Source organism: Melanotaenia boesemani, chromosome 13 (genome assembly GCF_017639745.1).
Source record: "Melanotaenia boesemani isolate fMelBoe1 chromosome 13, fMelBoe1.pri, whole genome shotgun sequence".
NCBI lineage: Eukaryota > Metazoa > Chordata > Actinopteri > Atheriniformes > Melanotaeniidae > Melanotaenia > Melanotaenia boesemani.
The window spans coordinates 16,351,677-16,363,046 of NC_055694.1; the positions used below are offsets into that span (position 1 = coordinate 16,351,677).

An 11,370-nucleotide genomic window follows, 5' to 3' on the forward strand; every position below is an offset into this window, starting at 1 on the left:
TTGCTGTCACTTGCAATCTGCCTTGTATGTAGTCTTTGTTTACTTTTTATGTATACTTTTTTAATATAACCCCCCCCCTTATTTTACCTTACCTAACTTCAATTTATTTCACTTCACTATTTTTAACTTTATTTCTATTTTATTATTTATGCTGAATTCTGTATGTGTTGTTGGTTTTTGTCTTACACTGCCGGATACCCAAAATGTTAAAGGCGACTTCCTTATACGTCACTGGCATGCAACCAATGAGAGCTCTAATTTCAAGAGCTTAGCCCGTGCTTCTGAAGAACGTAAAGCTAGTGGGTGTTCTGGCTTTTCTCTTTGTAATCATCTCATATTCGGACACAAAATAGAAATAACTTCAATCAAGAACATACATCGGATGAATGTGACTGGCATGTGAGCGTATGCATGCCCGACAAGTGTAGCAGGCTTGTAACGATTTCAGGAAATACTTAAAAGCTTGAGGGGTGGCAAGCATAGCGTTTTCACAAATGATTGCAACCACAACAAAGGTAACACACACACACACACACACACACACACACACGCTAGTTTATGTTTAAAACTTATTAATAGCCTACTGTTTTGTACAATTTGAGCTGTAGCTATTTCTGAATCTGACAGAATCGTGGACAGAGAGCTTTTCTCTTTGTGCTTCAGGTCGCTGCCCTAGCAATGTCTGTCATGCGTTTAGGCTTAAACGGATATAAATCCTTTATTAGGATTTCAGGATTTCCCCATAATATTACCTGTCGCAAACGTAATGAAAGGGACATGGTATAAAAGGGAGTCAACTTTTAGTCAAAAAGTATTTTACGTACATGTCACGCTTGTGTTCATTTTTACTCTCAGAGCAGACAGAAAAGGATTTCTAGTAGTTCTGTATAGGGCTCTTCAAAAAAGGTGATTATACAAGTTACAAGATGTGCTGCAACAGACAATTAACAAAGAATTTAACAGTGATAATGTTAAGTTTAAGTAATGATGCACGAATTGGATAAACCCCTCATGGAACATTTCTAACTTACTTAACGTTAGTAACATTTTAAAATCAGCCTATTTTTGAGCTAAGTTAAATTTCAGATGGGTAGAAAACATAAATTTTGAAAGTCCACAGCAGCAGGCACATCTTCACTGTCAGTACTGTCACCAGATCTGGATGCTTTCATTTAGTGTGGCAGGTGGTCATGATTGCCCTTTTTGCTGTCAAGATTGAATGTAACAGAAAAAAAAAAAGTTTTAAGACGTAATTTGCTTGGTAATGCAACAGGGAAAGGAAAAACTCCAGGGATAATGTTCAAGACTTTGTTGTGACCAGGGTCTAAAATGCATCGGGTGTGCATGAAAATGTTGGAAGCTAGCATTTCATATTGTCATATATATTTAGGCACACATGAAGACGGATTGTTTTTTTTACAGACCTACTATAGGATTTTCAAAATTAGTAGGATTACACGTTGGTTGCCTGTTTGTGTACATGTATACATTTATTACACTGAAATATTCATGAGTGAGATTCACATTCATTTCAGGTTAGTCTGACAGCTTAATAAATTGACTGTGGTGTGTTGTGGCTCTATGCAGACATGCTGTGAGCGGGAAGTCGCAGTGCCCAAAAGCTTATCATCATGAAGGGCTCCAGCTCCAGATGGACCTTTTCAGTGGGCTTCCTTGTGGGGGCCTGCAGCATGTACTTCTTCCTACACCAGGTTTGGTTTGAGCGAAGCTACCCTGTGCTGTCGGAGGCTCAGGAAAAAGCCACAGCTGTAGAGGAGATACCAACCAGCTGGAGGAAGGAGGGAGCAGCAATTATCAACCTGCTCCACCCTCACCATGCAGGTGCTATACACTTTTTCACATGAGCTCTCCACAGATAAAGTCTTGCCTGGATATAATGGAGGCTTTGAAAAAAAACTGGAAATTTCCACTTGAGGTTAGGTCAGCAGACAGTTGCTCCGACTAGGTTTGGGCCCCATTCTCAAAAAGGGAGAGAGATACAAAAAATAAATATTGAATTTATATATTGTAGTAAATTACTAGAATGCTGTAAAACAGTTTCAGGATAGTTCTGTATCACAACATGTATGCAGTACAGAAGGTTACATTGTTATGTGTTGTCCTTTCTCCCTCTAGATGAAGATGGCAGGGTGGCAGATATGTTGTACCAGAAGGTGCGTGTTCTCTGTTGGGTAATGACAGGGCCATATAACCTGGAGAGCAGGGCTCGCCATGTCCGTGCCACCTGGAGTCGACACTGTAACATTGTGGTATTTATGAGCTCTGAGGAGGACCCAGACTTTCCCACTGTGGGTTTGGGAACGAAGGAGGGCCGTGACCAGCTCTATTGGAAAACCATCCGAGCCTTCCACTATGTCTTCGAACACCATCTGAATGAAGCAGACTGGTTCTTAAAAGCAGATGATGACACTTATGTTGTGGTGGACAACCTGCGTTGGATTCTGTCCAACCACACCCCTGATGAACCCATCTACTTTGGGAAACGCTTTAAGCCTTACACCAAACAAGGCTATATGAGTGGGGGTGCAGGCTATGTGCTCAGCAAGGAAGCCCTCAAGAGATTTGTGGAAGGTTTTCGGAACAAGGTTTGTACACACACTACCCCAGTGGAAGACCTAGCATTGGGCCAGTGTTTGGAGAAGATGGGTGTTCTAGCTGGGGATTCCAGAGACACTCTGCATAGAGAAACTTTTCACCCATTTGTGCCAGAGCACCATCTAACCAGCAAATTCTCCAAGAGCTTCTGGTACTGGAGCTACTGTTACTATCCAATTGTTGAGGCAAGTCCCTTATGGTTTTTATTGATTAAGTGGTTGCATACATCAGTGTTGTGAAGTAAAACTTTTACAGTAATACCAATCAGCATGAAAGCCAATTACGGATAGTTTCTATTAGACAGACATACTGTGAGTGGATTATCCTCATTAGAAAAGGGCAGGCCAGGTTAAGAAGAGATGCGGATGAGAGACTGAACCTCAGGTTAAAAATAACTTGATGTCAGTTATGTGCCTCCATCCTTTAAGTGAGACCATTTTGATTTGTGAACATTTACAAATGATAGGTTTCCCTTAAAAAAGGACTCATCACAGCAATAATGGCTAAATAAATGAACAGATTCTGTACCTGAGCCCTGTTTAGAGTAAGCAAATTGGGATAAAAGAGTTCACATTAAAGTAGATTATTACGGCACAGACACTGTCCTATCAGCAAAAGGAAAAAAATGGTCAGTTTCTTACTGATGATGCAGTTAACATCTTGTACTTCGTAGTTAAAATGTGATAGGATCATTTCCTGATCCTGTCACAGACTGACAGCGTATGGAGCTGCTTTGTTTTTTTTGTTTTTTTTATTTTTTTTTTATTAAGAGGCAACATGAACACAAATTTACTTCTAGCCCTGAAATAATGGAGTTTTTATCAGGTTGGACAGAATGGACATAAAAGAACTTGAGCATGTGACAACTTTTAGAGATATTTTATATTTACTCTGGTGTTTTCCTTGTCGTTTAATCTTTTAGTCCAACTGATGATCCCTTTTGAGTCATAGACCTTAAATGAGCAACACTGATGCCCTGGAAAGTGCATCCTTGCTTCATGAACATAAAAATATTGTACTTTATGTTTGAAAATTCCACATATACTGCCTATGTGCCAACCTTAAAAGTGTGTAAAAATCTGTATCTTTAAAATAGACTTTTTATTAAGTTGTTCCTTGCTGTTCAGGGAATTCCTGAATCATGTGCAGGCCTGTGTGACAGATGAGATGTGTAATATTAAAAGTGAATAATATCAGTGTTGCTGTCATAAAGGTGTGAAATGTTATTGTTTTCTGTTCTATAATATTTTGCATATGTGTGATCTGTGTGGTGTTCCTCTGTAGGGTCCTCAGTGCTGCTCAGATTTGGCAGTATCGTTCCATTATGTAGAAGCAGAGCTGATGTACACGCTGGAGTACTACACCTACCACCTCAGACCTTACGGATACATGCCACGATATCGGCCCTCCGTACACTACAGCAGGACCCTCCGCCCATTCTCGCAGACAGCTGTGACTGTGGGACTTAAAGCAGTTCAGCAGGTGACCGATGGAAGGAGAAACAAAACTACTTCTTTCTATGTAAATGGAAACCAAACCAAAGAGGAGACACACCCAGAAAAGCGTGTGGGAGATGATCTGAACCCAAGCCTCACAGAGAACAGAACTGCAGTCACACAAGATAACCATCTATGATTTGCGTACTGCTTTTCAGCTGGGGCTGAAGGTGCTGTAACCGCAGTGTATCTGACGTACATTAGAACTGATGCTGGAAGCACTGATGGCTATTTCACCCTGTGACGGGAACATGAGCTGTGGTTGAGAGTTCCTGTTCCAGAAAGTCTGTTTGTCTGTCCTATGCAGCATTTTGGCTTTCTGGTCTTTTCTTCTGACAAAGCTTGCTCATTGAAAACACACAGAATGTTCCACGCAGTATTCCAAAGTAAGTGCTCCTGGTAGGACTGCAGGAGTGAATACAATTTTAATTCGCTCAGTGGCAGCTACATTTGACTTTTTTTGGGTTGGGTTTTGCCTATTTGACTACACCTGGCCTTTTGTGTCTTTCCTTTTTCAAATTTTTGACACAGCCACACCTATTCACTCCATTTGTGCTATTCACTCATTTTTTTTTCTTCTTTCTTTTTCCTTAACTACTGTGTGTCAGTACTGTGAAGTATTTAGCTTTTTTGGGATATTTAATTTTAAATATGATCAGACAGTTGATCATACAAATTGATGAAGTTTTCCCCTTTTGGCTTCTTGACAGTAATACATAATTGACGTTTAAACTACTGAGCTCTTTCTAAATATTTGCACTTTGAATTACATTTTTTTCCATTTGCAACTCAAGGCTGCAGACTTGAAATACAAAGCCACAAGTAACGCATTGTTTCTTATAGAAATAAAAGTATAAAAGCTTTTTAAAATTAATGTGAAATACTATAATACATAAATGAGCATTTTAGCACTTATGTTTGAGAGCACTGATAAGCATTGTATTATAAAAAATTCAAAGCTGTCAAACCACTTCCAATGTAACCCACATGACTAAATGCCTTGCTTAAAGAATCAGTTAAAGAGATACAGGTAAATGAAATAACATTTAAATGAACAAATTATGTATAAAAATTTGGTTTATTCTGAGTTTTTGACAAAAAGAATACATAATAAAGGAACCAAGATTATCATTTGTAATCATTTTGTCTTTCAGATAAAACTGGTACAATGTGCTTATGGTCACTTCCATTTGCCAGCCCGCCGTGATCTTCTTTCTTCGTAGTCAAAGCAAGCTGTTTCAGTCTGAATGTCTACAGTCCCTGTAGTAACCTGCAAAAAAGTACATCATACATAATGCATGCCATATATATATAATCAATAATAGAGCACAGACTAGAGAAGAGAAGCATATGAAGCACAGTTTACAATTCTGTAAACATTTTTAAGACACTGAACCTCAGCAGAAGCTCCTCTGATTACATCCTTTATCAGACAATTTAAGTTTTGTTTATAAGCAGTGGAGATCTGATAACGCATTCACCTCAGCCTGGACTTGTTGAGAAAAATGCCTCTCCTTTCTGGATACTCTCGCCTCCAGGGACCATTATCTATAAAAGCAAACATTACAAGATTGCAAGTCAAATCAATAGATTAGGATTTTATGACTAGATCATGTTTTGCTATATGACCAAGATGCACCAAAGATCAAGACATGAATAAGAAAGACCACTGAATTAAACAGCTTGGATATCTTGCTCTTGTTAATTACCAGACTCTGAATTTCTTCTTCCCATAAGACCAACAAATATGTCATCCATTTCCCCTTAAAATAAAGAGAGAGAGAGAGAGAGAGGAAAATTAATAAAGTATTTCATGACAATTTGAAGGATAAAAAACAAAACACATTTTCATATGGTGGGGTCTCACTTTTTTGTGGTTCCTGCGCAGCATCTTCCGCTAAAAAACATAAAAATAAAATAAACATCTTTGAGACAAAAGCAAGGAACATTAAAAAACAAAACAAAACAAAGGACCTGAGTATAGTATTACATTAAACATTTCCACTATTGCAGGAAGCACGTGAATGAAATGTGTAGATAGTTTCAGCTGTCCAAAACAGGACTCACCGGCATTTCTTTTGCCCATCAGCCCAACGAAGCTGTCATAATCCAAGTCAGTGTACCTCTTTAGAATGCTCCGCTTGAGGTCGTCCAAGCTTATGGTCTGCTGCAATTGTAAGAAAAATAATCAGCTTCTTTATATATATATGTGTGTGTGTATATAGACAAAAAAGCCGCCTAGTTATTACGCGTCGCAGGGGACCCACATCCAATGCTGATCTGCGCGATCCGGTTTCCTCGCATCTAGACTGGCTGTACCGAAGTTTCAAGATGAGGAACAAAGTCACCAGCAGCAAACCTCTTCTCATTTTCTCAACACCACCTGCGTAAAAACATTTTGAGTTACTCTATCAAATTATGCACCTCTATTTGAGAAAATACAGACTTTTATTTTTATTCAAATCAAGTTGCACCTGTTGCACAAGCATAACTGGTGCATAATGTTGTTCAAGGTTTACATTTTTTTTCTGTGATAAGCTTTGAATTATTATTGGATTATTATTATACATAAATATATATGAAAGACTTAAAAAAAACAAAAAACTAAGACATTCTCTTTACTAGTTCTCCAGAAGCAGACCAGTACAGTCATCGCAAACTAATTTTCCACTTCTTTCCAAAGAAAGATGACAGCTAATGAAAAATAATAAAATACAATAATTAAAACAATGAAAAACTTCTTGAGAACGATTTAGGTATATCGATTTCAATTTATACATCTGTTTTTGTTTTGTTTTTTTCTTTTTACCTTTTCTTTGGAGGAGATGATCTGTTAAAGGAACCAGCTGCGCGCGCCCTGGTGTGGAGTGAAGTGCACACGGATCGGTCCTGCAGTAAGATCCAGTCTAGATGAATGAAGCGTCCAGGCTTTGCGCTATTAAATAACAACTGGATACCTGCGTAACGCCAATCAGCAGCTGGAGCGTAGGTGGGATAACAGGTCTCATATCACGTTGTTCCGACGGCTACGTAGCTCTCCCACTGAAGGTTATGATGCTGCTGGGAGCATTTGCAGCAGACGCGCACACATGCCATCAGAAAAAAAAGGTCTGCAAAGTATGGGTAACATGGGCTTATGAACTCCAACTCTCCTCATGAGGATGGTAATTGCAATAGTTATTTATTTATTTATTTATTTATTTTTCAACAAAAGTATACAAATAGCCGTCATGTCTGAACTGAAATCTGAAATTAAATAAGACCCTTTTAAAAATAATAGTTTAGTTAAGATTATGTATTTTTTTGTTTGTTTTTACATTTTAACAACATTTTGCTGTTTCTAAGTGACAAAATTAAAAAAAAAAAAATAATAAAAACATTCATTGTTTGACCTTATAGCATCCCATTGGGGAAACATCTTTCTTGTTTTCGGCATCCTTCTTGTAAAAGCTTCAGCTGTGAGATTAATGGGCTGTCGCAGATGAATTGTTTTTTGAGGTCTATCCACATATCTGATGATGTCTAGGTCAATGATGTTTAGGTGATCTCAGGCAATTGTAGACATGTTTCCATTCAATTGCAATATGAAAGTGAACTGGACTTTTTAAATGTGACTTCAAAGCAAATGAGTTTGTTTCTATTATCTGGATTGATATGAATAAATTAAGCTGCACACGTGTGCCCAGTCAAAGGCAGAAACAGCTGCCACTTCACGTGATCACTCAGTGTGGAACATGTTGTATCAGAAATGATTAACATTAGGTGTGTCTATTGCCTGGATAGGCATCAATTTTTAAACATTTTTTTTTATTATTTTAAAGAAGGCTCATACCTTTTTCACATTTTTAAACATATCAAATTTAAAATGAACATCTAAGAGCAAACTTTTAGGTTGTGCCTCTTGGGATAGTCAGTCAGTCCGCTGTCCCAAAACAGTATGTCCCCATTAGAGTGTTTGTATGGTAAACACCCTACTGGCTACTAATGTTTGAGGACATATCTTAAATCTATTTTATTTTATTTTTTATTTTTGTTTTTCAGACTTTATTGAACGTCCATCCATCCACCCCTATTATGCACATTGAAGCCAAGTTTAATTTGTCCAGACATGAGTCACCAGGGTGCCCCTCTGGAGCCAGGCCTGGAGGTGTGGCACAGAGGTGAACGCCATGGTGGCCGAACCTTTGCCCATGGGGCCCTGTCAGGCTCAGCCCGAAAGGGTGACTGCCTGAAAGGCCCCCTCCTGTGGACTCAAGACCTGTGGGAGGGGTCATAGGGGTTGGATGCAGAGCGAGTTGGGTGGTGGCAGAAGGCGGGGTAAACACCATATTCAAACATAAGCGTGTCCACATGTGCACTTGGCACCAGGACACTATAGGCCGCAGTTCAATGATCGACTTTGTAGTTACAATATTGGACTTGTGGCCCTTTTTTCACCCTTGTGTCTAGGACACTTGGGTAAAAAGAGGGTTGAAACTGTCAACTGGTCACCAAACAGTGGTGAGTTGGCTCAGATAGTGGGGGTGTAACCCAGTCAGAACTGCCAGGCCTAAATGAGGGTCTGCTGGGAACGTCTGACAGAGTCCCCTGTCAAAAAGAGTATCAACTCCCACCTCCAGCAGAGCTTCAACAATGTTCCGGGTTAGGCAGGGAACATTGAGTCTGAGTAGGCTATGCTCTACCCATCTATTGTTGAGGTGGCCAGCTGGAACAGTGGTCATAAGGTTATCTATGCCACTCGTTGGTGGACGCCGACAGTGAGGGATGCCCTCAAGCTGAAGGAGTCCTATCGAGCCTTCTTGGCCAGTGGGACTCTGGACTCAGTTTACAGGTGTTGGCAAACTGAGCTGAGAAAAAAGACCTGAGCCAAAAGGTGAAGTTCTCAATTTACCAGTCAGTCTATAATATGTTCCTACCCTCAGCTATGGTCATGAGCAGTATTGGGCTAGTTACTGAAAAACAGTAACCAGTTACCCCCAAACAAAAATCTAGCTTGCATTAGAAATTGAAGGAAATTATTGGTTTATTGTCTTCAATATTTTATTCCTTTGAAATATAATAAAAAAAAAACAAAAAAACAAAACAGTACATGGAGCACCACAAAGTATAACTGGATCATTTCACTGTTTTGCAGATCTTGATCAAAATCCTGGAAGATGAAGGAGTGACCCGGCTTCAGGCTGAGGTAATCATGGCCAGTGGCAGCCTGTCTCAAGATCAACCCCACATGTTGTTTATTCATTGTTCATTGTTTATTGTTTTTTGCTTTTTTTTTCATTGATTTATTAAGTTTTATTTGGTCAATCTCCCTTTATGTTTCCCCCCTTTTTTCCTTTCTCTCTTTGTTGTTCGTTTTTAGAAGATGGAACATAATGAAAAGTTTATCCCAAAACATAAAACTCTAAGTCAAGTTTTTTATGTTTCCAGCATAGTAATGCAACGTGTTTACCTTGATTCCAGAAATAAAATGGAATTAATACAATACTGAAAAAGATAAAAGTCGAATCATTGCATTAATTTAATAGTTAATTCTGAAAATGAAGACTTTTCCAGACCTAGGAACTGCCTGTGTTCCTAGTTGCAGTAACATGTGACTCCAAAAACTCAACACAAACTTTGCATCAGGAGAAGATTAATATACCTGGAATGGAAAATAAGATGCTGAATTACATCTGGGCAATACAATATCGCAGGTGTTTACTTAAAGTGTTGAAAAAGCTGGTTCACCAGTCACAGCAATAGAAATTTTCATCAGAGGAGCCAAACATTTAAACACTACTCCGCTGATTTTAGGAAGAACTTATAAAAATATTAAATGCCTCTGCATGCTCCATGTTTTTTTTAAGTGCTGAGATAATCATGTTTATTAAAATGAACCTAAACTATTATCTGGTGATGAGAAAATGGACTGGGAGGAAAAAAGAAAAGTGCAACGTCTGTGGAATATGTGCAGGGCAAGTTTTTATATGTTTAATGGAGGATTAGAGCCGCCATCCCTTTAACCTGATAAGCATTTGTCAAATAAACACAAATTAGATGAATACAGTGTATTTAATTGTGTAAACATATGTATAGAGACTTAAAACACTGGCATGCTGACAAATTGAAACAAATCTGTGTGAGGAAAGTCAGTAAAATATCCAAGCCCTCGATGTTAAAGATTGTACAGCATCTGAGTCTTTAATATTAAATAAAAAAAAGACCTGTAGACCAGTTTAGCTATTAAACGGTCTTTAACAAGACTGGGTTGACCACAGCCTCCTGAGGAATAAACCTGTTAGCTATGATAACATGAATGTGTTGTGCAGGCCGTGATGTACAAGAATTTAGCATATTCATACTTTCTGGGAAAACTAGATTAATTTTTTACCGAACCAGAAGCATTAGCTCCACACAGCGAGACTGAGACGGAGATTGTGCTGCCAGCTGCATTACAGACAGGTGAAATTAATCATTGTAGTCTATTTATGTTGTGAGTTGTTACAGACAGTATCAGAACCTCCATATATCGCATCAAAATTGTAAAACGAGTTATGTAGATTGTTGCAACTCTGTTCCTACATAGAACATTATGAACACCTGGCTGTTATGTTACCATTAAGGATCAGAACCAATGAATACGCACAGCTAATGTGGAGTCCTTTGACACAGGATTGATTAAATTCTTTCCAGTTCTAGTTTAAAGCCAGGTGTAAACATTTATTTTAGACCAGTGTAGAGGACTAACAGACAAGCCAAGTTGTTGTTTGGAGAAACATTTTCATACTACTATCGTTACCTAAACTTAACATTATCACTGTTAAATTCCTTGTTAATTGTCTGTTGCAGCACATCTTGTAGCTTGTATAATCACCTTTTTTGAAGAGCCCTATACAGAATATGAGTGAATTGCTCATGCAAAGTAGTAAAGGGGAACATCATTTAGTATTTATTTAAATCCTGAGAAGACATCTATGTGTACCATGAAAAAGCTTTTTTCCTGTCATCATCAGCAGCTGAAAATGACTAAAATTTAGAGTTTATACCAAACCTGTCATCTTTCCTTGCAATTACACAAGCAATTACACTTGTGCTAGTGTTTGTGCACACGTTTGGAATGCAAACAAGCATGAATATTTCAGTGAAGCAAAGTTTGACATCATAGCTGTGAAACAGGCAGGTGGAACTAGAACACAGTTATCACTTGCTGCGGCCTCTGGAGATTTATGCCACATAGAGGAGGGTGTGACACCAACAACAAAGCGTCAGGTCAGAATTC

At 38.6% G+C, this 11,370-nt stretch overlaps 2 protein-coding genes across 5 annotated transcripts; one reads left to right on the top strand and one right to left on the bottom strand.

The window, feature by feature from the left end:
* Nucleotides 1-279: 279 nt before the first annotated feature.
* Nucleotides 280-11,142, top strand: c1galt1a (core 1 synthase, glycoprotein-N-acetylgalactosamine 3-beta-galactosyltransferase, 1a). 3 transcript variants are annotated; one of them, XR_006012430.1, is made up of 6 exons: nt 280-515; nt 1,588-1,842; nt 2,137-2,801; nt 3,901-4,478; nt 5,555-5,558; nt 11,131-11,142. XR_006012430.1 is itself a non-coding variant. In XM_042003529.1 (4 exons), the coding sequence occupies exons 2-4, from the start codon at nt 1,632-1,634 to the stop codon at nt 4,249-4,251; spliced, it is 1,227 nt and encodes a 408-aa protein (XP_041859463.1). In that variant the 5' UTR covers nt 280-515; nt 1,588-1,631; the 3' UTR covers nt 4,252-5,240. The 3 variants fall into 3 exon arrangements, 1 of the variants encoding a protein (XP_041859463.1); XR_006012431.1 differs by lacking the exon at nt 5,555-5,558 and adding an exon at nt 8,065-8,069; XM_042003529.1 differs by lacking the exons at nt 5,555-5,558; nt 11,131-11,142 and having other exon boundaries at nt 3,901-5,240.
* tac3a (tachykinin precursor 3a) lies at nt 5,198-7,226 on the bottom strand. Of its 2 annotated transcripts, none has more exons than XM_042003531.1 (7): nt 6,922-7,226; nt 6,380-6,495; nt 6,180-6,276; nt 5,980-6,009; nt 5,822-5,875; nt 5,594-5,660; nt 5,198-5,382 (listed from the first exon to the last, which is right to left on the bottom strand). In XM_042003531.1, the coding sequence occupies exons 2-7, from the start codon at nt 6,479-6,481 to the stop codon at nt 5,364-5,366; spliced, it is 369 nt and encodes a 122-aa protein (XP_041859465.1). In that variant the 5' UTR covers nt 6,482-6,495; nt 6,922-7,226; the 3' UTR covers nt 5,198-5,363. The 2 variants fall into 2 exon arrangements, with proteins under 2 accessions (XP_041859465.1, XP_041859464.1); XM_042003530.1 differs by having other exon boundaries at nt 5,206-5,382; nt 6,180-6,279; nt 6,922-7,221.
* Nucleotides 11,143-11,370: the final 228 nt, after the last annotated feature.

What these genes read in the sequence shown, in the direction of transcription:
- c1galt1a (XM_042003529.1), top strand. Translation starts at nt 1,632, where the DNA reads ATGAAGGGCTCCAGCTCCAGATGGACCTTTTCAGTGGGCTTCCTTGTG. An exon ending in GCTCCACCCTCACCATGCAG is followed by an intron (nt 1,843 to 2,136) that starts GTGCTATACACT and finishes TTCTCCCTCTAG; the next exon opens with ATGAAGATGGCAGGGTGGCA. An exon ending in GTTACTATCCAATTGTTGAG is followed by an intron (nt 2,802 to 3,900) that starts GCAAGTCCCTTA and finishes GTTCCTCTGTAG; the next exon opens with GGTCCTCAGTGCTGCTCAGA.
- tac3a (XM_042003530.1), bottom strand. Translation starts at nt 6,481, where the DNA reads ATGAGAAGAGGTTTGCTGCTGGTGACTTTGTTCCTCATCTTGAAACTT. An exon ending in CGCGCAGATCAGCATTGGAT is followed by an intron (nt 6,280 to 6,379) that starts GTGGGTCCCCTG and finishes TTACAATTGCAG; the next exon opens with CAGACCATAAGCTTGGACGA. An exon ending in GATGGGCAAAAGAAATGCCG is followed by an intron (nt 6,010 to 6,179) that starts GTGAGTCCTGTT and finishes TATGTTTTTTAG; the next exon opens with CGGAAGATGCTGCGCAGGAA.